The 24,804-nt window shown below is 39.4% G+C and overlaps 1 protein-coding gene across 1 annotated transcript in view; it reads right to left on the reverse strand.

Annotated features, from left to right (window-relative positions):
- Window positions 1-24,804, reverse strand: part of ADCY5 (adenylate cyclase 5) — a 309,283-nt gene that overhangs the window by 38,364 nt on the left and 246,115 nt on the right. The window contains exons 8-10 of the mRNA XM_082262186.1: window positions 23,841-23,972; window positions 20,627-20,649; window positions 302-446 (exon numbers count right to left, since the gene is read on the reverse strand). Coding sequence (XP_082118312.1) covers window positions 302-446; window positions 20,627-20,649; window positions 23,841-23,972 — 300 coding nt within the window. The remainder of the gene's footprint in view (window positions 1-301; window positions 447-20,626; window positions 20,650-23,840; window positions 23,973-24,804) is intronic.

The raw sequence follows: 24,804 nt of genomic DNA on the forward strand, positions 1-24,804 counted from the left end.
CCAACCTGTGGCTATTCAGCTGTTGGGGAACTACAAGTCCCATCATGCCTCAGCCTTTGGGAGTAATGCTTGTAACTGTTGCAATGCCTCATGGGACTTGTAGTTCCGCAACAGCCAGAGGACCACAGGTTGAGCACCCATACACACGATGCATGCGTAGGATACAATGTAATGTTTAAAATTCTATTTACAAAACAAAGTCAACATTACGAAGCGGCCTTTTTCTATTGGTTGGTGAGAGCGTGCTAAAATCCATAGTTCCCCTTCAGGGGGGGGGGGGGGAGTGGGGGTCATTCATTACCTTCTTCTCCAGGTCGGGTTCGCGGAAGGTCAGCAGAATTTTGCGCACGTGTTCTGAACGCAAACGGTCGATACTTCGCGCGTCTATCGCCCGGCCCAGAAACTCGTCGACTTCGTCCTCGGGGTTCATGTTCTCTTGAATGTTCCTGCGGGTCGGAAGAAGGACAGCGTCACGGTATGGACGGATTTTATCGCCTCTGTATAATTACAGTATCTCACAAAAGTAAGTACACCCCTCACATCTTTGTAAATATTTTATTCTATCTTTTCATGTGACAACACTGAAGAAATGACACTTTGCTACAATGTAAAGTAGTGAGTGTACAGCTTGTATAACAGTGTAAATTTGCTGTCCCCTCAAAATTACTCAACACACAGCCATTAATGTCTAAACCGCTGGCAACAAAAGTGAGTACACCCCTAAGTGACAATGTCCAAATTGGGCCCAATTAGCCATTTTCCCTCCCCGGTGTCATGTGACTCGTTAGTGTTACAAGGTCTCAGGTGTGAATGGGGAGAAGGTGTGTTAAATTTGGTGTTATCGCTCTCACTCTCTCATACTGGTCACTGGAAGTTCAACATGGCACCTCATGGCAAAGAACTCTCTGAGGATCTGAAAAAAAGAATTGCTCTACATAAAGATGGCCTAGGCTATAAGAAGATTGCCAAGACCCTGAAACTGAGCTGCAGCATGGTGGCCAAGACCATACAGCGGTTTAATGGGACAGGACCTCAAAATTACTCAACACACAGCCATTAATGTCTAAACCTCTGGCAACAAAAGTGAGTACACCCCTAAGTGACAATGTCCAAATTGGGCCCAAAGTGTCAATATTTTGTGTGGCCGCCATTATTTTCCAGCACTGCCTTAACCCTCTTGGGCATGGAGTTCACCAGAGCTTCACAGGTTACCCTGGAGTCCTCTTCCCCTCCTCCATGATGACATCACAGAGCTGGTGGATGTTAGAGACCTTGCGCTCCTCCACCTTCTGTTTGAGGATCCCCCACAGATGCTCAATAGGGTTTAGGTCTGGAGACATGCTTGGCCAGTCCATCACCTTTACCCTCAGCTTCTTTAGCAAGGCAGTGGTCATCTTGAGAGGACAGTAAATTTACACTGTTAGGCTCGGTTCACATATATGCGATGCGGGAAGGCTGCGAATTCGCAGCCTTTTCCCGCATCGCACACGCACCCCCGGCAGTTCACACTGCCATATGCGATACGCTGGGGGTGTCAATGTAATCTTAACGACACGCCCAGTTTGATCGCATATCGCAGTGCGATCGTGCAGTTCGCACAGGATCGGATCGCACAAGTGTGAACCGCTGTGCGATCCGATCCTGATGCGGCTAGAAAAAAGGGTCCTGTGCGTGTTTGGAGCGGCTGCGGTGCGAATTTAGCCATACAAACCGTATGGCTAAACTCGCACCGCACAGCCGATCGCATGTAATGTCGGAGCAGTGCGCTCCGATATTACATGCGAACCCCGCACACGCACAAGTGTGAACCGGGGCTCATACAAGCTGTACACTCACTACTTTACATTGTAGCAAAGTGTCATTTCTTCAGTATTGTCACATGAAAAGATAGAATAAAATATTTACAAAAATGTGAGGGGTGTGCTTACTTTTGTGAGATACTGTACATCCGCATAATTGCACTACCACGTTTCTGTACATTGGTCTCCAGAGTGTGATATAATAAAACAATACATTTTTTTTAATCTCAGTTCCCCGTGATGCCCCCAACTTTCCATATATGGAACATAAAAAATACACAATTAGATTATCTGGAAGTGGAAATCCTTATTGATAGAGGTGGGGTGGGGTAGGGCGCCATGGTGGGGTGTGGTGGGGTAGGGCGCGGTGGTGGGGTCTTGGGGGGGGGGGGGAGTTGAAGGAAAGTTTCTATCGAATTCTCATGTTCATCAAAGTGGAAAACAAATCTGAAGCCAATTTATTGTCTCCAGAGAAATAAAGGTCATCTGACCATGATTTGATTTGATTTGATTTATGAAAGCTGAAGTTTAATCTTTTTATATTTCGCCTTCCCTGGTTCAGCTGTGCAGGACTCAATATATTTTTATTCATATATATCAGGCCGCAAAATTATGCTTTATTATTCTTATGAATATTTTTGTAATTAGTGAATAACCACAATAATAAGTTGGTACTATTATAATTTTAAAAAGGTGTTATTATTAATATAAAATATTATTTTAACCATTTTTAAATTATGAATACTTTTGTATATCATTATTACTGATATTGTTATATGTTTTTTAACTTGGTATAATGAATAGTATTTTTTTAACATTAGGAATGTATGCATCTGTTATAAATTTATTGTTGTTGGCATCTCAATAAAATTCTTCTTGATAAAAAAAAAAAAAAAAAATAATGATACTGACATTGTTATCCTTATAAAATCTGCTATTTTCATACAAAATTATTATTTTCATAAAATATTTTAGATTTTCTTCTTCTTTTTCTTCTTCCTATTAATATTATCAATAAAATACAATTATTTAAATATGATACAAAAATACATTTTTTTATAGAAAATAATTTTCATAAAATATTTTCGATGTTCTTTTTCTCCTTATTATTATTAATATTATTAATAAAATATAATTATTTAAAAAAATATTATGATAAAAAAAAAAAATTTTTATAGAAAATTATTATTTTCATAAAATATTTTAGATGTTCTTCTTCTTATTATTATTAATATTATTAATAAAATACAATTATTTAAAAAAATATTATGATACAAAAATACATTTTTTTATAGAAAATTATTTTCGATGTTCTTTTTCTTCTTATTATTATTAATATTATTCATAAAATACAATTATTTAAAAAAAATATTATGATACAAAAATACATTTTTTTATAGAAAATTATTTTCATAAAATATTTTCGATGTTCTTTTTCTTCTTATTATTAATATTATTAATAAAATATAATTATTTATAAAAAATATTATGATACAAAAAATATTTTTTTTAAAGAAAATTATTATTTTCATAAAATATTTTAGATGTTCTTCTTCTTATTATTATTAATATTATTAATAAAATACAATTATTTAAAAAAATATTATGATACAAAAATAATTTTTTTTATAGAAAATTATTATTTTCATAAAATATTTTAGATGTTCTTTTTCTTCTTCTTCTTCCTATTATTATTAATATTATTAATAAAATATTATTATTTATAAAAAAATATTATGATACAAAAATAATTATTTTTTTATAGAAAAAAATATTATTTACATAAAATATTTTGAAAGTTATTAATATTTCTATTATTATTATTATAAAAATTATTTTTAAATAGAAAAATATTATTCCGTGATTGACAGAACTGAAATCCAATGAAGGAAAGGGGTGGACTGGAGACAGTAAGGCTGGAAGGGGGAGGGGGGGGGGGGAAGCGCTAGATGATGGTGAATTTTTTCATTTAAAAAATGTATTATTGTAATAACATATTTTAAAAGTTATTATTATTTTTATTATTATAATAAAAAACATTTTTTTTAAATAAAAAAATATTATTCCACCAGTGACAAAACTGAACTCCAATAAAGGAAAGGGGTGGACCAGAGACAGTAAGGCTGGGGGAGGAAAGAGTTAGATGATGATGGACATCCTCCAGCCAGGAAATGAGGCGGGGCTCTGTCTGACTTTCTGCATCTTCTAATGCACATTGAGAGAAGCTTTATGCCTTCCCTGGTTTCGGTGCAACTGTGCAGGACTCATCATATTTTTATTCATATATTATTATTTTTTTCTATTTAATAATATATAAGACAGTACAGTGATGATTAAAAATATGCAATGGGACCAATAAGGGAACTGGGACTATGCTATACCCAAAAGTAATAAGGGAAACATAATTGAAAATAAAAAAATTGATACTAGAAAATGTAAAAAAAAAATAATAATTTGTACAAAAAAAACATTTAAGACACCTCAATGGAAAACTATTGTTAGGTAATCAATGATAAGAACATACAAAATGACATAAATATATAGGGAGGACTCCAGTATAGACAGAATAATAATGAAATTTGTGGACACCACGGAGACCCCAACACGTTTCGAATTGAAGTCTTCTTCTGGGGGTAAGAATGTCCACTTAAGTGATGCTTTAATATTCTTATTAATATTTTTGTAATTAGTGAATAACAACAATAATAAGTTATTATTATTTATTTAAAATGTATTCTTATTATTATAAAATATTATTTTATACAAAATGATTCATAATATAAAAATTATTATCATTATTACTATTCTCAAACTAGTCTCAAAGGAAAAGAAAAGACCCACACTGGACTAAGTGTGTTTGACCCACGTGCAATATTGCTAAGGGGTCCTGGCAGTCTGGTAAGTGGAAGTATCCACGGGGAGTGGACGACGTCACCATGGCACCTTATCTTTTTGGCACGGATTGTCACCAGTTTGTACAATAAAGAGCACTTAAGCACATTTCACCTTCACTGGCTACTTGCTTAAGGACTTTTTTGGAACTTTATTTATTAATTTATTTATATTTAAATTATTTATGCACCATTGTATGGCATATTGATTTGCCTTCTATCACGCATATGTATTTGCACTTGATTTCACAGCACTGTATGATTCAGATTAGGATGAATTATTTAATTTATTAATTTACTATTAATTTATTTGTTTGAAATATTGCAAAGTTTTCACCCACCCACCCAAGAATTTTGGCACCAGTCACTTTACATATACCGATTTGCGCTGTGTGTCCTTTTTTGTCAGTTATTATTATCTTTATTATTTTAATTATTTTTAATTATTATTTTAACAAAATATTTTATATGTTATTATTATTAATATTGTTATTATTCAAATATAACTATTTATAAAAAAATATTATGATAAAAAATATAATTATTATTCTAAAAAATATTATTATTATAAAAAATATTTTTTCATTAAAAAATTATTCTTGTAATTAAATAGTTTAAAGGTTATTATTATTTTTACTATTAGAATAAATCCCTGACAGGTCACAGCATACAGCAACAGGATCATTGTTCAGAAAAGCTCCGCCTTTTATCATTATAAAGCTGTCATTGAGCTCCAGTCCAGTGACTTTGCCTAGGCTGAGATGATGTCATCAGCGTCTGCTGCAGGCAGGAGGAAGCATTTCCCCAGTCGCCCCTTCCCCAGGGATCAGACTGCAACATTGTAACTTTGTAGCAAATCACAAGGTGAGAAGCTGCAGCAGGGGGCAGATCTGTGTTAGCTGGGTGTTAAGCACTGCCTGCATGCTGATTGGCTGCCTGTGTATAATTGACTCGTCCAGATGGTCCTCTCTCTGCTAGGTGGGCTTTAGGGCAGGTTCACAATGGTGAGATGGAAGACATCGCATGTAAATCGCACCGCACTGCTATGAAAATCACATGTATTCAGCCATACAGATTGTACTGACCAGGGTTCTTCCCACCGAGCCCGAGGGCGGAATGCCAGGACCCGGTTACAAGTGCGACCTTTGCGACCCTGGTAGTCCCGCCACCCGCTTCCTGATTGGCCTAAAGGCGAGCCCATGCCATTGGCCGAGGAGGAGGCGGGAGGACTCGAGGAGATGCGGGGGACTGAGGAGAAGCCGTCGCTGTAGGTAAGTGCACTGGTCTCTCTGCATTGAAGGGGGCACGCTGGTCACTCTGCATTGAAGGGGGCACGCTGGTCACTCCGCATTGAAGGGGGCACGCTGGTCGCTCTGCATTGAAAAGGGGCACAATTTTCACTCTGCATTGAAGGGGGCACGATGGTCACTCTGCATTGAAAGGGAGCACGATGGTCACTCTGCATTGAAAGGGAGCACGATGGTCACTCTGCATTGAAGGGGGCACGATGGTCACTCTGCATTGAAGGGGACACGATGGTCACTCTGCATTGAAAGGGACACGCTGGTCACTCTGCATTGAAAGGGAGCACGATGGTCACTCTGCATTGAAGGGGGCACGATGGTCACTCTGCATTGAAGGGGGCACGCTGGCCACTCTGCATTGAAGGGGGCACGCTGGTCACTCTGCATTGAAGGGGGCACGCTGGTCTCTCTGCAGTGAAGGGGGCACGCTGGTCACTCTGCAGTGAAGGGGGCACACTGGTCACTCTGCATTGAAAGGGGGCACGCTGGTCACTCTGCATTGAAAGGGGGCACGCTGGTCACTCTGCATTGAAGGGGGCACGATGGTCACTCTGCATTGAAGGGGACACGATGGTCACTCTGCATTGAAAGGGGGCACGATGGTCACTCTGCATTGAAGGGGGCACGCTGGTCACTCTGCATTGAAGGGGGCACGCTGGTCACTCTGCATTGAAGGGGGCACACTATACCTTGATTACTGAAGGCCCCTTGCACACTTTTGTGACCTCAAAGTCACGCAATTTTTTTACAGCGTTTTTGCCGCAAAGCAATGCCTATTACATTTTTCTGCTTGCGCCCCCCACCCCCCCCCCCTCCAAAATTTTTGAGCACCAGCCGCCACTGGTCTCTGCATTATTTCAATACAAGTTCTTTCATTGCACTGGGACTGAGCGTTATTCCCGCCACCCCACGCTGCACCCCCGTCTACACGCTTGTCTTTACAATGTAAAATTTCGGGAACATTCGGCCGCTCTCAGCTCTGACTTTTATGTACAGATATCCGAAACCTTCCAGGAAATCTTCATCCTAATTATTTTTATTTCAGCGATGACAGTGGGAACTGCGGTACGGGAAAGGGTTAAGAAGCGTTTGTTGGGAGTGATTAAGTCGTGTATTTCCTGAGTCCCCGCGGATAGCGGACGTTTGTCCCAATATGGGCTCAGATGGAGCCGGAGAGAATTTTTACCCGTGAGAAAATCTGAGGGGGGCACTTCTAGCGTCCAAACACAGACACTTCCATCCCATAACCTCCCTGTGTGCTGAACCGGCTGACTCCTGGGGGAAAGAGCGGTGCCAGCCGCATCTGTGGGGGTCTAAGGGTCACCAGCACTGACAAGGTTAATACAGCAGGAAATTAACTTTCCTCTAAAAGTTTAAAGATTAGCTCTAGACTTTTCTGGGCCCCTCCCCCATAGCACCGGAAGGCAGGCGGCTCTGTGGATACATCATTACTCTATGGATATAATTGCCTCTTCATTTTTGGGATCTTCTTTGGAATACCAAGACTACCATTGCTTATTTTGGTGGAGATTCCTGCTATTTATAAACTTCTATCAAGAAACATATATTTATTTCTGTTTTTTTTTATATTATTTGGACCTTTCTCTTTAGACTACGTTCACATGTGGGCGTAGCGGATCACGGGCAGAATCACTGCGATTCTGCCCGCGATCCGGAATCATTGCAAATCGCGGGACGCCTGTGCGATGCCCCGTGATTTGCAATGGCACCCCAAACGCTGTGCGATGTTGCCGCGATTTCCGCCTGCCGAATCACGGTAACATTGCGCAAACAAGAGCTTCTTTTGGGCGTCATGCGTCCCGCGATTCTGTTTGCGCGATGTTACTGCGATTCGGCAGGCGGAAATCGCGGCAACATCGCACAGCATTTGGGGTGCCATTGCAAATTACGAGCATCGCACAGGCGTCCCGCAATTTGTAATGATTCCGGATCGCAGGCAGAATCGCGGTGATTCAGCCCGTGATCCGCTACGCCTACATGTGAACATAGCCTAAAGAGAAAGGTCCAAATAATATTCGAAAAAACAGAAATATATATAAATATTTCTTGATAGAAGTTTATGAATAGCAGGAATCTCCACAAAAATAAGCAATGGTAGTCTTGGTATTCCAAAGAAGATCCCAAAAATTAAGAGGCAATTATATCCAGCATTTGGGGTGCCATTGCAATTCACGGGGCATCGCACAGGCGTCACGCGATTTGCAATGATTCCGGATCGCGGGCAGAATTGCGGTGATTCTGCACGTGATCCACTACGCCGACATGTGAACGTAGACTTAAAGGCTTCCCCTGCAGCTTAACCACTTCTGGACCGAAAGATTTTCCCCCCTTAATGACCAGGCCATATTTTGTGATTCGGCACTGCATTACTTTAACGGACAATTGCGCAGTCGTGCGACGCTGTACATAAATAAAATTAATGTCTTTTTTCCCCACAAACAGAGCTTTCTTTTGGTGGTATTTGATCACCTCTGCAATTTTTATTTTTTGCGCTATAAACGAAAAAGTGCGACAATTCTAAAAAAAAAACAATATTTTTCACATTCTGCTATATAACATTCCCAAAAAAAATGTAAAAATCAAAGTTTTTTAACATCTTAGGCCAATTAGTTTTCTGCTACATATTTTTGGTAAAAAAAAATCAAAATAAGCGTATTTTGATTGGTTTGCGCAAAAGTTATCGCAAGGGGAAAGATTTATGTCATTTTTATTGTTTTTTTTTTTTTTACTAGTAATGGCGGCGATCTGCGATTTTTAGCGGTGCTGTGACAGCGGACACATCAGACCCCTAACTGACATTTTTGGGGGGACCAGTGACATTACTACAGTAATTAGTGCTAAAAATATGCACTGTAAGGCTCGGTTCACACTTGTGCGATGCGGGAAGGCTGCGAATTCGCAGTCTGTTCCCGCATCGCATCCGCACATCTGGCAGTTCACACTGCCATATGCGATACGCAGGAGGAGTCAATTAAATGTTAACGACACCCCCAGTTTGATCGCATATGGCAGTGCGATCTGACAGTTCGCACAGGATCGGATCGCACAAGTGTGAACCACTGTGCGATCCGATCCTGATGCGGCTGAAAAAAAGGGTCCTGTGCGTCTTTGGTGCGGATACAGTGCGAATTCAGCCATACAAAATGTATGGCTGAATTTGCATCCACACATACGATCGCATGTAATGAAGGAGCAGTGCGCTCTGAATTACATGCGATCTCCCCAAACGCATTAATGTGAACCGGCACTAAGGGTCCGTATGTCCGTTTTTCATCCCATTTTTTTGGCGGATGAGAAATGGAGATAATATATGTCAATGGGATAGCGGATGGTCATCCGCTGACATCCAATTTGCGTCCTTTCCTATCAATTCCGTTTTTTGGAATGGAAGAGAACCCTAATTTTCTTCCGTTTAAAAAAATGGAACGGACACGAAAATGGATGTCAGCGGTGTGATCCGCTGACATCCGCAATCCCATAGGCATTCATTATCTCCGTTTATCAACGGATGGGATGATAAACGGACATACAGACCGGATGACACAAGTGTCATCCGTGTCCATAAAAAAAAAAAAAAAAGTGCCGAAGCGGATCAAAAATTGGTCCGCCCCGTGTGAAAGGACCCTGTAATAATGACACTGGCAGGGAAGGGGTTAACACAGTAAGTGATCAAGGGGTTAAATGTGTACCTAGGGGCGTGGTTCGAACTGTATATGGGAGTGGCTTGTGAAATGACCATAGAGACCTGTAATCCTATATAGAAGGATCACAGGCGCTCTGTGATCATTCCAGGGAGAAGAACGGTTGACTGTGTTTACAACATCCGATCGTTCTCTCTCAGCGGGGAGCGATCGCGGGTGTCAGGGGGCAATCGGAGCCGCCTGCCCCATGCATCGGAGTCCCCGCTGACGAGTGGGGGCGGGAGGCATGCGCTTGCCCCCTAGCTGCAGGCACGCGACCAACGTATACCTACGTCGGTGCGCGCAGGAGGGCCACCGTGCCGCAGTATAACTCTGGCGGGCGGTCCGGAAGCGGTTCATTTTTGGGATCATCTTTGGAATACCAAGACTGCCATTGTTTATGTTGGTGGAGATTCCTGCTATTTATAGGCTTCTATCAAGAAAAATATTTTTATTTCAGTTTTTTTCTATATTATTTGGACCTTTCTTAAAGGCTTCTCCTGCAGCTTAATTTAACTATTACAGGTTCAGTTACTAGAGGGGTGGTTACTTTATTTACCTTTACACTCCAGTATCACATGCAACAACCCATGATACAGTTGACAATTTCTGGCTATATTACTTTCTTGATGGACCCACATTGAAACGCTCCGACCATCCCTATGTATCAGCCCTTTACTAAATTCAGTGATAAGATATGCTCCTGATGAAGCTGTATGGCGAAACATGTTGAGCTAACACTCTGACTATCACCGTACAGTATTACGGCCACGCCGATATCCCCTGAGGGGTCTCTGTCATTTATCATTGTCCCCTTAGGGGATTTGGCTTTATGACCATAGTTTTAGGATTTTTGGTTTTATATTATGTTCACGTAACCATTCATGACCTTTCTTGTTGGTTTTTAACCACTTCAGCTCCGGAAGGTTTTACCCCCCTTAATGACCAGGCCATTTTTGTGATTCGGCACTGCGTTACTTTAACGAACAATTGCGAGGTCATGGGACGCTGTACCCAAATAAAATTGATGTGATGTACAATTGGTGGTATTTGATCACCTCCGCGGCTTTTAGATTTTACTTTGTTTTGTTTTTGTTTTTTTTACTTTGTTAGGGCTCTTTCACACGGTCCGCCTCCGCAGGCGGATCCGTGTTGCTCAGCGGGGATCGATCCGCGATCCCCGCTGAGCCGGGCGGATGACAGCTCCTTCTCCACTTGCAGAGCGGAGAGGGAGGTGTCTCAGCACCCGCTGCCCTCTATGGGGGATCGGATGAGAGCGGACCGCTTGTCCGCTCTCATCAGATCCGCTCCGATTACTGAACGGATGGAAAAATAGGGTTTCCATCCGTCCAGATTTCACGCACAGGATCGGATGCGGATGGCAGCGGGTGTCAGCGGAGGTGTCTCCGCTGACATCCGCTGCCCCATAGAGCTGCATGGAGGATCCGATCAGATCCGCCTAAAAAACTGATAGGCGGATCTGATCGGACCGCCCGTGTGAAAGAGCCCTAAGCCCCGGTTCACACTTGTGCGTGTGCGGGGTTCGCATGTAATATCGGAGCGCACTGCTCCGACATTATATGCGATCGGCTGTGCGGTGCGAGTTTAGCCATACAGTTTGTATGGCTAAATTCGCATCGCAGCCGCACCAAACACGCACAGGACCCTTTTTTCTAGCCGCATCAGGATCGGATCGCACAGCGGTTCACACTTGTGCGATCCGATCCTGTGCGAGCTGCACGATCGCACTGCGATATGCGATCAAACTGGGGGTGTCGTTAAGATTACATTGACACCCCCAGCGTATCGCATATGGCAGTGTGAACTGCCGGGGGTGCGTGTGCGATGCGGGAACAGGCTGCAAATTCGCAGCCTTCCTGCATCGCATATATGTGAACCGAGCCTTACTGTTTTATTTTGTTTACACTATAAACAAAAAAGCGCAACAATTTAAAAAAAAAAAAAAAAAAACTATATTTTTTTCTGCTATACAACATTCCCAATAAAAAAAATTTAAAAAATCATTTTTTTTTTATCAGTTTAGGCCAATTTGTATTCTGCTACATATTTTTGATAAAAAAAAATCCCAAAAAGCGTATTTTAATTAGTTTGGCAAAAGTTATGTCGTTTACAAACCACGGGATAGATTTTTGGACTTTTTATTTATTTTTATTGGTAATAGCAGCGATCAGCGATGTTTAGCGGGACTGCGACATTGCGGCGGACAGATCAGACCCCTAACTGACATTTTTGACACTTTTTTTGGGGACCAGTGACATTACTACAGTAATCAGTGCTAAATAATATGCACTGTTACGGTATAAATGACACTGGCAGGGAAGGGGGTAACACAGGGGGTGATTAAAAGGGTTAATGTATGCCTGTTGGTGCTTACTGACTGTGGGGGGGGGGGGGGGGGTTCTGTGACAGGCACAGAGAGATCGGGGGTTGTAGCTTAGCTGAAACTCCTGATCTCTCCCTGCCTGTGTGACAGAAGAGCCGCCTGCTTTGTGTACATAAGCAGGCGGGACTTCTGTCAGTTTCTCTGACGATCGCAGGAGGCCGGCGGGCATTGCCGACGCACCTATTGCGGCCCGCCTACCGCTGTGTCTAAACACAGCGGGAGCGCCTTCTCGTCGGCGTGCACCCTGCCGAGACTGCGTGCACGAAATCATGTATATCTACGTGACTTCGCACAACCGAGCCGCCCTGCCGCAGTATATCTGTGGTGAGCGGTTGGCAACTGGATAAATATTGTATGTCTTCTTTTTTTTTTTTTGTATCAATAAACTATGATATATTTTATACACGTGCCTATAAAGTCCATATTTTCACACTTAGTTCCATGGCTACCTACAGTGATCAGTCACTGTGAAGCCCACTCCCATGTTTTTCTCTTTCTATGAATGGAGAGATACATTGTATCTTTTTTTCATTGTATCTTTTTTTTTTCCTTGCAGAAATGTAAAAAAAATAAAAATAAATAAAAAATACCTAGATCAAGGTTTGTTCTAGGTCAGCGCCAGGGTTAGTGTTTGAATCAAGTAAGTCAGGGTCAAAGGTCAGGGTCAGTATATTTTGGGCAGTTTTTTTTTTGTTATTAACCACTTCCCGCCCGCCCTATTACAAAATGACGGCGGGAATGTGGTTGTGTTATCCTGACCAGACGTCATATGACAGCGGCAGGATAACACAGCTCTGGGCGCCCCCCAAGCGGCGATCGGTGATGCAAGGTGTCAGTCTGACACCCTGCATCTCCGATCTCGGTAAAGAGCCTCTGACGGAGGCTCTTTACCATGTGATCAGCCGTGTCCAATCACGGCTGGTCACATAGTAAATAGGAACAGCCGTTGATCGGCTTTCCTTAGTTCGTGCCTGACAGGCACGAGTAAAGGAGCGCCGATCGGCGGCTCCCCTGACAGGGGGGGGGGGGGGGTCGGCACTGGTAATCAGATCACTGATTACCAGTGCAGACCCTCTGGGGGGAGATGCCACTAGATCCACCAGGGATGCCCACTATGACCCCCAGGGATGCCCACTATGACCCCAGGGATGCCCACTATGGCCACCAGGGATGGCAATAAGGGCTCAGGGAGCCCCCATTGCCCTCCCCATCAGTGATGCCCACCAGTGTCCTCCCTATCAGTGCTGCCCACAAGTGCCCATCATTGCCATCCTTTAGTGTCGCCCACCAGTGCCCATTATTGCCCATCAGTGCCGCCTATCAGTGCCCATTAGTGCCCATCAGTGCCACCCGTCAGTGCCACCCATCAGTGCCCATCAGTGCCCACCAGTGCTGCCTATCAGTGCCCATTAGTGCCCATCAGTGCCACCTATCAGTGCCCGTCAGTGCCACCTATCAGTGTCCATCAATGCCGCCTATCAGTGCCCAGCAATGCCGCCTATCAGTGCCCACCAATGCTGCATATCTGTGCTACCTATCAGTGCCACATATCAGTGCCTATCAGTGCCGCATATCAGTGCCACCTATCAGTGCCGCCTATCAGTGCCACCCCATCAGTGCCACCCCATCAGTGCCTGTCAGTGCAGTCTCATCAGTGCTCATCAGTGCAGGAAAAAACTTATTTATTTACAAATTGTATAACATAAACAAAAAAACTTTTTTTTTTTTCAAACTTTTCGGTCTTTTTTTATTTGTTTAGCAAAAAGTAAAAATCGCACAGGTGATCAAATACCACCAAAATAAATCTCTATTTGTGGGGGGAAAATGAGGAAAATTTGGTGTAGGTACAGTGTTGCATGACTGCGCAATTGTCATTCAAAATGCAACAGCGCTAAAAGGGGGAAATTGGCCTGGGCAGGAAGGGAGGGAAGTGCCCTGTATTGAAGGGGTTAACCATTTGCCGTCCAGCCGCCGCAGATGTATGGTGGCAGTCTGGCTATCCCAGGCAAAATCCCGTACATGTACGGCGCTCGCCTGGGAGGATCTAGGGGGGCGATCGCGTGCCGCCGGAGGCGCGATCCCGCCCTCCGCTCGTCAGGAAGCTAGTGCGTGTGGCAGGCGGCGCCGATGGCCGCCGGCCACTCGCGACCTCCCGCCGCTGACAGAGAAGGACGGACGGCTGATGTATACACAGCTGTCCGTACTTCTCCCTGAAGTGATCACAGATGTCATGTGATCCTGCTATATAGGATCGCATGTCTCTGTGATGACTTCACAAGCCACGCCCCCCTGACAGTTAGAATCACGCCCCTAGGATCACATTTAACCCCTTGATCACCCACAGGGTTAACCCCTTCCCTGCCAGTGTCATTATTACAGTAACAGTGCATATTTTTAGCACTGATTACTGTAGTAATGTCACTGGTACCCCCAAAAGAGTCAAAACTGTCAGTCAGGGGTCCGATCTGCCCGCCGCAATGTCGCAGTCCCACAAAAAATCACAGATTGCCATTACTAGTAAAAAAAAAAAAAACAATAAAAATGACAAATCTTTCCCGTAGTTAGTAAACGCAATAACTTTTGTGCAAACCAATCAAAATACACTTATTGCAATTTTTTTTTTTTTTTTACCAAAAATATGTAGCAGAAAACAAATTGGCCTAAAACAATGAACAAATTTGATTTTTAAATTGTTTTTATTGGGAATGTTATATAGCATAAAGTGAAAATATTGTTTTGTTTTTTTTTCCAGAAAAATCAGAAAACAAATTGGCCTTAAATGTTAAAAAAATTTTGATTTTTACTTTTTTTTTGAGAATTTCATATAAAAAAATGTGAAAAATATTGTTTTTTTTTTTTTTTTTTTTAATTGTCGCTCTTTTTTTGTTTATAGCGCAAAAAATAAAAAATCGCACAGGTGATCAAATACCACCAAAAGAAAGCTCTATTTGTGGGAAAAAAAAGGACATGAATTTCGTTTAGTGTACAGCGTCGCACGACCACGCATTTGTCCGTCAAAATCACGCAGTGCCGAATCGCAAAATAGGGCCTGGTCATTGAGTAGCCAAATCCTCCGGTCTTAAAGTGGTTAAATTAGGATCAGTGTCAGTTAGTGTCGGCGTGTTTTTGGTGGGACAGAAATAAAACAAAAAAAAAAAAAAAGAAAGAAATGTGCAAAATGCGCACTATTGCTTCTGGGCTGTACTCCGGTTACAAACAGTAAAATAACATGCCTATATGTGGAATTGTAGCGATCGTCAGGAACAGGAGAATTTATTTTTGGGCTGTTCTTTGGTGGTAGGTTATGGTAGTAACAAGAAACATACAGCTAAATTTAAAAAATATATATATATTTTTGACTATTTTGGGCCAGTTTTCCTTTATTAATAGAAAAAAAAACAAAAAAAAACAAAAAAAAAACAGGAGATATCCATAACTGTTTACTACAAAATGAAAGCTTAATTTGTCCTGAAAAAAATTGTGCTAAAATACAGTTTTACTAACACATGTCAAAGTTGCAAAATTGTGCTTATGTACAGTATGCAGATTTGTTTTACCCTTAGGTGTGAAGGGGTTAAACTTATGTGTATGCCCCACCTCCTTATTAACCACTTAAAGACCAGCCGCTGCAGATATACTGTGGCAGGCTGGCTCCTCTGCGCAAACCGACCTATGAGTACATCGGCTCAAGGGAGCGGGTCATGGGTGCGCGCCGCCAATGGCACGATCGCGCGCCCGCTCTCTAGCCCTGCAGTTAAGAAACGGGTCCCGGTGATCAGAAGGTGTGCTTTTGTAAACACGGCACACCGCTCAGCTGTCACTGATTGAAACGGGGCTCCTGGGTTCCTGTTATTTCAGAACACAGGAGCCCTGTTTCCATCCACCAAGTCTGGCCCAAACACAGTTAGAATCACCCCCTAGGTACACATTTAACCCGTTGATCGCCCTGGGTTAACCCCTTCCCTGCCAGTGTCATTATTACAGTAACAGTGCATATTTTTAGCACTGATTACTGTAGTAATGTCACTGGTCCCCCCCAAAAGTGTCAAAAATGTCAGTTAGGGGTCCGATCTGTCTGCCGCAATGTCGCAGTCCCGCTACAAATTGCAGATCGCCATCATTACTAGTAAAAAAATAAATAAATAAATAAATAAAAATGACATAAATCTTTCCGCTAGTTTGTAGATGTGGTAACTTTTGCGCAAACCAATCGAAATACACTTATTGGGATTTTTTTTTTTTTTTTTTTATTGGGATTTTTTTTTACCAAAAATATGTGGCAAAATACAAAATTGGCCAAAAATTATAAAAAAAATGTGATTTTTCATTTTTTTGTTTTTATCGGGAATGTTATATAGCAGAAAGTGAAAAATTTGTTTTTTTTTTCCAAAATTGACGCTTTTTTTTTTTTGTTTATATCGCAAAAAATAAAAATCGCACAGGTGATAAAATTCCACCAAAAGAAAGCTCTATTTGTGGGGAAAAAAAGGACGTCAATTTTATTTGGGTACAGCGTCGCACGACCGCGCGATTGTCTGTTAAAATAACGCAGTGCTGAATCGGAAAATATGGCCTGGTCATTAGGGGGGAAAAATCGTCAGGTCCAGAAGTGGTTAATAATAATAAAAATAAATAAACCAAGAGATATCCATAACCGTTTACTACCAAATAAACGCTCAATTTGTCCTGAAAAAAAAAATCGCTGTATAATCCACCTAGATATTCAAAGTAGCTGTGATGATATATACGGTTTTAATAACACGTGTCAAAGTTGCAAAATTGTGCTTAGGTACAGCATGCAGATTTGTTTTACCCTTAGGTGTGAAGGGGTTAAACTTATGTGCATGAACTACCTCCTTATTAATATATCTCAGAAAACAGGACTAATCTGAATGGTACCTGAATGTGTGTTCATTTCGATTTTTATTAAATATATGTTCTGTTTTATCTTCACTTTTATTTTATTTATTTTTAGTTTATTTTGTTTTAAATATTTATTTTATTATTTACATTTTATTTTATGTCTATTTATTTATTAAATTTTTTATCTTATGCTTATTTTTAGTATTTTTAATGTAAGTTTATAATTCGCCCCTTACTAAATATACATCCGAGAACAAGACTAATCTGATAGGCATGTGGATGTCTGTTAATTTAGATTTTTATTAAATATTAATATGTTCTGTTTTAACTTATGTTTATTTTGTTTTAAATATTTATTTTATTATTTACATTTTATTTTATGTCTATTTATTTATTTAATTTTTTATCTTATGCTTATTTTTAGTATTTTTAATGTAAGTTTATAATTCGCCTCTTACTAAATATACATCCGAGAACAAGAATAATCTGATAGGCACGTGGATGTCTGTTAATTTAGATTAATATTAAATATTAATAAGTTTTGTTTTATCCTAACTTTTTATTTTGTTTTAAATATTTATTTTATTATTTAAATTTTATTTTATGTTTATTTATTTATTTTTTTATCTTATGTTTATTTTTAGTATTTGTAATGTAAGTTTATAATTCGCCCCTTACTAAATATATATCCGAGAACAAGACTAATCTGATAGGCACGTGGATGTCTGTTAATTTAGATTTTTATTAAATATTAATAAGTTCTGTTTTATCTTAACTTTTTATTTTGTTTTAAATATTTATTTTATTATTTCAATTTTATTTTATGTTTATTTATTTATTTATTTGTTTTATCTTATGCTTATTTTTATTATTTTTAATGTAAGTTTATAATTCGCCCCTTACTAAATATATATCCGAGAACAAGACTAATCTGATAGGCACGTGGATGTCTGTTAATTTAGATTTTTATTAAATATTAATAAGTTCTGTTTTATCTTAACTTTTTATTTTGTTTTAAATATTTATTTTATTATTTCAATTTTATTTTATGTTTATTTATTTATTTATTTGTTTTATCTTATGCTTATTTTTATTATTTTTAATGTAAGTTTATAATTCGCCCCTTACTAAATATAGATCCGAGAACAAAACTAATCTGATAGGCACGTGGATGTCTGTTAATTTAGATTTTTATTAAATATTAATAAGTTCTGTTTTATCTTAACTTTTTATTTTGTTTTAAATATTTATTTTATTATTTAAATTTTATTTTATGTTTATTTATTTATTTGTTTTATCTTATGCTTATTTTATGTATTTTTAATGTAAGTTTATAATTCGCCCCTTACTAAATATATATCTGAGAACAAGACTAATCTGATAGGCACCTGGATGTCTGTTAATTTAGATTTTTATTAAATATTAATAAGTTCTGTTTTATCTTAACTTTTTATTTTGTTTTAAATATTTATTTTATTATTTCAATTGTATTTTATGTTTATTTGTTTTATCTTATGCTTATTTTATGTATATTTAATGTAAGTTTATAATTCGCCCCTTACTAAATATATATCCGAGAACAAGACTAATCTGATAGGCACGTGGATGTCTGTTAATTTTGATTTTTATTAAATATTAATATGTTCTGTTTTAACTTATGTTTATTTTGTGAAAAAAGTTTGGCTGCAGCCAATGAGGGAACTGCTAAACCATGTCCACATCCATTGGTATGTTTATTTTTTTTTTAAATATTTATTTTATTATTTCAATTTTATTTTATGTTTATTTATTTGTTTTATCTTATGCATATTTTATGTATTTTTTTAATGTAAGTTTATAATTCGCCCCTTGCTAAATATATATCCGAGAACAAGACTAATCTGATAGGCACGTGGATGTCTGTTAATTTTGATTTTTATTAAATATTAATATGTTCTGTTTTATCTTAACTTTTTATTTTGTTTTAAATATTTTTTTAATTATTTAAATTTTACTTTATGTTTATTTATTTATATATTTGTTTTATCTTATGCTTATTTTATGTATTTTTAATGTAAGTTTATAATTCGCCCCTTACTAAATATATATTCGAGAACAAGACTAATCTGATAGGCACGTGGATATCTGTTAATTTTGATTTTTATTAAATATTAATATGTTCTGTTTTAACTTATGTTTATTTTGTTTTAAATGTTTATTTTATTATTTAAATTGTATTTTATGTTTATTTATTTGTTTTATCTTATGCTTATTTTATGTATTTTTACTGTAAGCTTATAATTCGCCCCTTACTAAATATATATCTGAGAACAAGACTAATCTGATTGGCACCTGGATGTCTGTTAATTTAGATTTTTAATAAATATTAATAAGTTCTGTTTTATCTTAACTTTTTATTTTGTTTTAAATATTTATTTAATTATTTAAATTTTACTTTATGTTTATTTATTTATATATTTGTTTTATCTTATGCTTATTTTATGTATTTTTAATGTAAGTTTATAATTCGCCCCTTACTAAATATATATTCGAGAACAAGACTAATCTGATAGGCACGTGGATGTCTGTTAATTTAGATTTTTATTAAATATTAATATGTTCTGTTTTATCTTAACTTTTTATTTTGTTTTAAATATTTATTTTATTATTTCAATTTTATTTTATGTGTATTTATTTATTTGTTTTTTTCTTATGCTTATTTTATGTATTTTTAATGTAATTTTATAATTCGCCCCTTACTAAATATATATCCGAGAACAAGACTAGGCACGTGGATGTCTGTTAATTTTGATTTTTATTAAATATTAATATGTTCTGTTTTATCTTAACTTTTTATTTTGTTTTAAATATTTATTTTATTATTTACAATTTATTTTATATTTATTTATTTGTTTATCTTATGCTTGTTTTATGTATTTCTAATGTAAGTTTATAATTCGCCCCTTACTAAATATATATCCGAGAACAAGACTAATCTGATAGGCACGTGGATGTCTGTTAATTTAGATTTTTATTAAATATTATTATGTTCTGTTTTAACTTATGTTTATTTTGTTTTAAATATTTATTTTATTATTGAAATTTTATTTTATGTTTATTTATTTATTTGTTTTTTTCTTATGCTTATTTTATGTATTTTTAATGTAAGTTTATAATTCGCCCCTTACTAAATATATATCCGAGAACAAGACTAATCTGATAGGCACGTGGATGTCTGTTAATTTAGATTTTTATAAAATTTTAATAAGTTCTGTTTTAACGTATGTTTATTTTGTTTTAACTATTTATTTTATTATTTAAATTTTATTTTATGTTTTGGATTTATATTTCCTCTATCTCATGTTTAATCGCCTCTCCCTTTCTCCATCCCACAAATAAACATAAAACGAAATTCTATGACAACCCGGCAGATTGTGTGTTTTATCGCTTGCTAATTCTGAAATCCCCATAATAGGACAGGAGGTGTCGGTGCCACGGCTGCCAACTCGTCAGATTTTCAGATTACCCCGAAAAGGGCAGCAGAGCTGTTGATACGCCAGCAGCTGGCACCGATCGCCTGGCCGCCCTCCCGATACCGCTGAGACAATAACCAGCTGTGAGGACGGAAGAGGTCACAGTGCAGGACGATTATTCACCTGGGGCATTGCCAGATCTGGGTACTTACTTGTCCTTTGGGTCTTCAAAACCCTGTAAGGAAAAAGATGTGCGTCAGTAAGAATCAGAGAAGGATAAGTAATAAATAAGCGTAACGTCTGTCTGCGTCTCATGTGAGATCTTTGCTTCTATATTGGTAAGTTGCAGGGGGTCGCAACTCTGTGATTGGATGCTGCAGATATATTTTAACTACTGCGATACTCAGGGGGAATTTAGTAGCACAAAGCAACCCAAATTCGGACACTGGGGGAAAACTTGAGGAAAGCACGTAATTTATGGCACATCTATCACCATTGGGGGTCATCCTCAAAATCTAAAATTCTATTCTGTTTTCCAAAATTATATTTATTTAAAATGTTATTAAAAAAAAAAACCTTTGCCCACATGCACCTGTAATAGATGGCACCTCCCACATGCATCTGTAATAGATGGTACCTCCCATATACACCTGTAATAGATGGTACCTCCCATATACACCTGTAATAGATGGTACCTCCCATATACACCTGTAAAGAATGATGCCTGCCACATGCACCTGTAATAGATAACCCCTCCCTCACACACCTGTAATGAATGACCCCTCCCATATATACATCTGTTAAAATTATGCCTCCCACATGCACCTGTAATAGATGACTCCTCCCTCACACACCTGTAATGAATGACCCCTCCAATTCTCACCTGTAAAAAATGGTGCCTCCCACATTCACCTGTAATAGATGACCCCTCCCTCACACACCTGTAATGAATGACCCCTCTCATATACACCTGTAAAGAATGATGCCTCCCACATGCACCTGTAATAGATGGCCCCTCCCATATGCATCTGTAATAGATGGCCCTCCCATATGCACTTTTATTAGATGACCCCTCCCATATGCACCTGTAATATATGGCCCCTCCCATATGCACCTGTAATAGATGGCCCCTCCCATATGCACCTGTAACATATGGCCCCTCCCACATGCACCTGTAATAAATGGCCCCTCCCACATGCACCTGTAATAAATGGCCCCTCCCACATGCACCTGCAATAAATGGCCCCTTCCATATGCACCTGTAATATATGAGCCCTCTCACATGCACCTGTAATAGATGGCACCTCTCACATGCACCTGTAATAGATGGCACCTCCCACATGCATCTGTAATAGATGGTACCTCCCATATGCACCTGTAATAGATGGTTCCTCCCATATGCACCTGTAATAGATGGCCCCTCCCATATGCACCTGTAATAGACGTCCCATCCCTCACACATCAGTAATAAATGTCTCCTTTCATATTCACCTGTAATAAATGACATGTTCCTGTAATAAAGCACATGTTATGGATGGTCCCTCCCACACACATCTGTAACAAATGCCCCCCCCCCCAGTTACCTGTAACAAAGGGCTCTTTGTTCAATGTACCTGTGATAAGTGCAGCAGTAATTTATGGCCCCTCTCACAAACACTGTTAACTAACCTCCCACATGCACCTGTAAGAGATGACCCCTCCCTCACACACCTGTAATGAATTACCCCTCCCATATAAACCTGTAAAAAATTATGCATCCCACATGCACCTGCAATAGATGACTCCTCCCTCACACACCTGTAATAAATGATGCAGCAGTAATTTAAGGCCCCTCTCAGAAACACAGTTAACTAACCTCCCACATGCACCTGTAATAGATGATCCCTCCCTCACACACCTGTAATGAATGACCCCTCCCTCACACACCTGTAATAAATGACCCCTTCCATATACACCTGTAAAAATGATGCCTCCCACATGCACCTGTAATAGATGACCCCTCCCTCACACACCTGTAATAGATGACCCCTCCCTCACACACTTGTAAAAAATGATGCCTCCCACATTCACCTGTAATAGATGACCCCTCCCTTACACACCTGTAATGAATGACCCATCCCATGTACACCTGTAATAAATGGTGCCTCCCAATTGCACCTGTAATAGATGATCCCTCCCTCACACACCTGTAATAGATGACCCCTCCCTCACACACTTGTAATGAATGACCTCTCCCATATGCACCTGTAATAAATGACGTCTCCCTCACACGCCTGTAATAAATGACCCCTCCCTCACACACTTGTAATGAATGACCCCTCCCTCACACACCTTTAAAAGATGACCCCCTTCCTCAAACATTTGTAATGAATGACCCCTCCCATATGCACCTCTAATAAGTGATGCATCCCACATGCACCTGTAATAGGTGACCCCTCCCTCACACATCTGTATTGAATGATCCCTCTGACACCTGTAATAAATGGTGCCTCCCAAATGCACCTGTATTGGATGACCCCTCCCTCACATACCTGTAATAGATGACTTCTCCCTCACACCCCTGTAATAGATGACCCCTCCCTAACACACCTGTAATTGGTGACCCCTCCCTCACACACCTGTAATAGATTACCCCTCACTCACACACCTGTAATAGATGACCCCTTCCCCACACACCTGTAATAGATGACCCCTCCCTCACACACCTGTAATAGATGACCCCTCCCTCACACACCTGTAATAGATGACTTCTCCCTCACACACCTGTAATAGGTGACCCCTCCCTCACACACCTGTAATAGATGACCCCTCCCTCACACACCTGTAATAGATGACCCCTCCCTTACACACCTGTAATAGATGAACCCTCCCTCACTCACCTTTAATAGGTGACCCCTCCCTCACACACCTGTAAAAGATGACCCCTCCCTCACACACCTGTAATAGATGACCCCTCCCTCACACACCTGTAATAGATGACTTCTCCCTCACACACCTGTAATAGATGACTTCTCCCTCACACACCTGTAATAGATGAATCCCTCCCTCACACACCTGTAATAGATGACTTCTCCCTCACACACCTGTAATGGGTGACCCCTCCCTCACACACCTGTAATAGATGACCCCTCCCTCACACACCTGTAATAGATGACTTCTCCCTCACACACCTGTAATAGATGACTTCTCCCTCACACACCTGTAATAGATGACCCCTCCCTCACACACCTGTAATAGATGACCCCTCCCTCACACACTTGTAATAGGTGTGTGAGGTGTGTAATATATCTCCCTGGCTAATCATAACCTGGTTGCGTTGCCCGGTGTTTTCTCTTTTTCCCGTGATTGCCTTCATCTGGTACAATTGGTGGGTCACACCCCATAACTCATACTGCCCTATAAGCAACGGGCTTTCCATCCACCTACCATTCTCTTCATTTCCTTGGAGACGCTCAGGTTGTTGTAGAAATTCCTCTCCATCCCCCAATGTCCCGGGTTGTGCCCGATGGAGTTGGCACGCTGCCGGTTCATCTTGGCGATCATCGCCTTTTCATCTTTCTACACAAGGAGAAAGGAAAGAGACTGTGAACAAAGCCTGCAGGAGAATCCCTGCCAGCCCCCGCAACATTCATTTACTGATACCCAACCGAAAATAGGACAGAGAGCAACAATGTCACCCTCAACTCCGCCCACCAATGAGATTGCGGGAGCGACATCGTCCCCCCACCCCCATCCACCAATCAGACTGTTACATAAACTTTAAAGTGTCACCCTACAGCTGCTGAGGAACTACAAATCTCAGAACGACCTGCCTGTCAGCCAGAAGGTTCGCCAGGTGTTTGCCTATGGTGTTCCCAAAATCTTTTTTTTTTTTTAACCAATGTTTTTGTGTCAATTTAGACGCAATTGTCATTTTTAAAATAATAAAAATATACAAGTATAATAGAAGAATAAATGAACAACTTTTTTTTATGGTGCCCTTATTTGGATATACTTTTATTTTATTTTTTATTTTATTTTGTTTTTCTTCTTTGTTTCTTTTATTTTTTTGTCATTTTTTTTTAAACTGAAAAATCTCCAATTAAAACATTTAAAAAAAAAATGTAAAAAAAAAAATAAATATGTTTAATTTACTTATTTTTTTGCCTTCCCTGGTTCCTCCCTCCTCCCTCATCAACATGATAATGACATTTTTATATAAAACGTTTCCATATTTATTAGTCCCAGTGATGTCATCATTGGGTCAATGTGTTTTCTTTATGTAATGCTGGCAAATCATGGCTGGTGGGAGGGGCCAGAAGGGGGCTGTGCTCCAAAAATCACAGCCCCCTGCCTCACCACCCCCCTCAAGAGACCTAATGTATGATGCAAGAAGTGGGAGGAGTTATGT

The sequence above is a fragment of the Pelophylax lessonae genome, assembly GCF_965119305.1.
Source record: "Pelophylax lessonae genome assembly, chromosome: 6".
In the NCBI taxonomy this organism is placed as follows: Eukaryota; Metazoa; Chordata; class Amphibia; order Anura; family Ranidae; genus Pelophylax; species Pelophylax lessonae.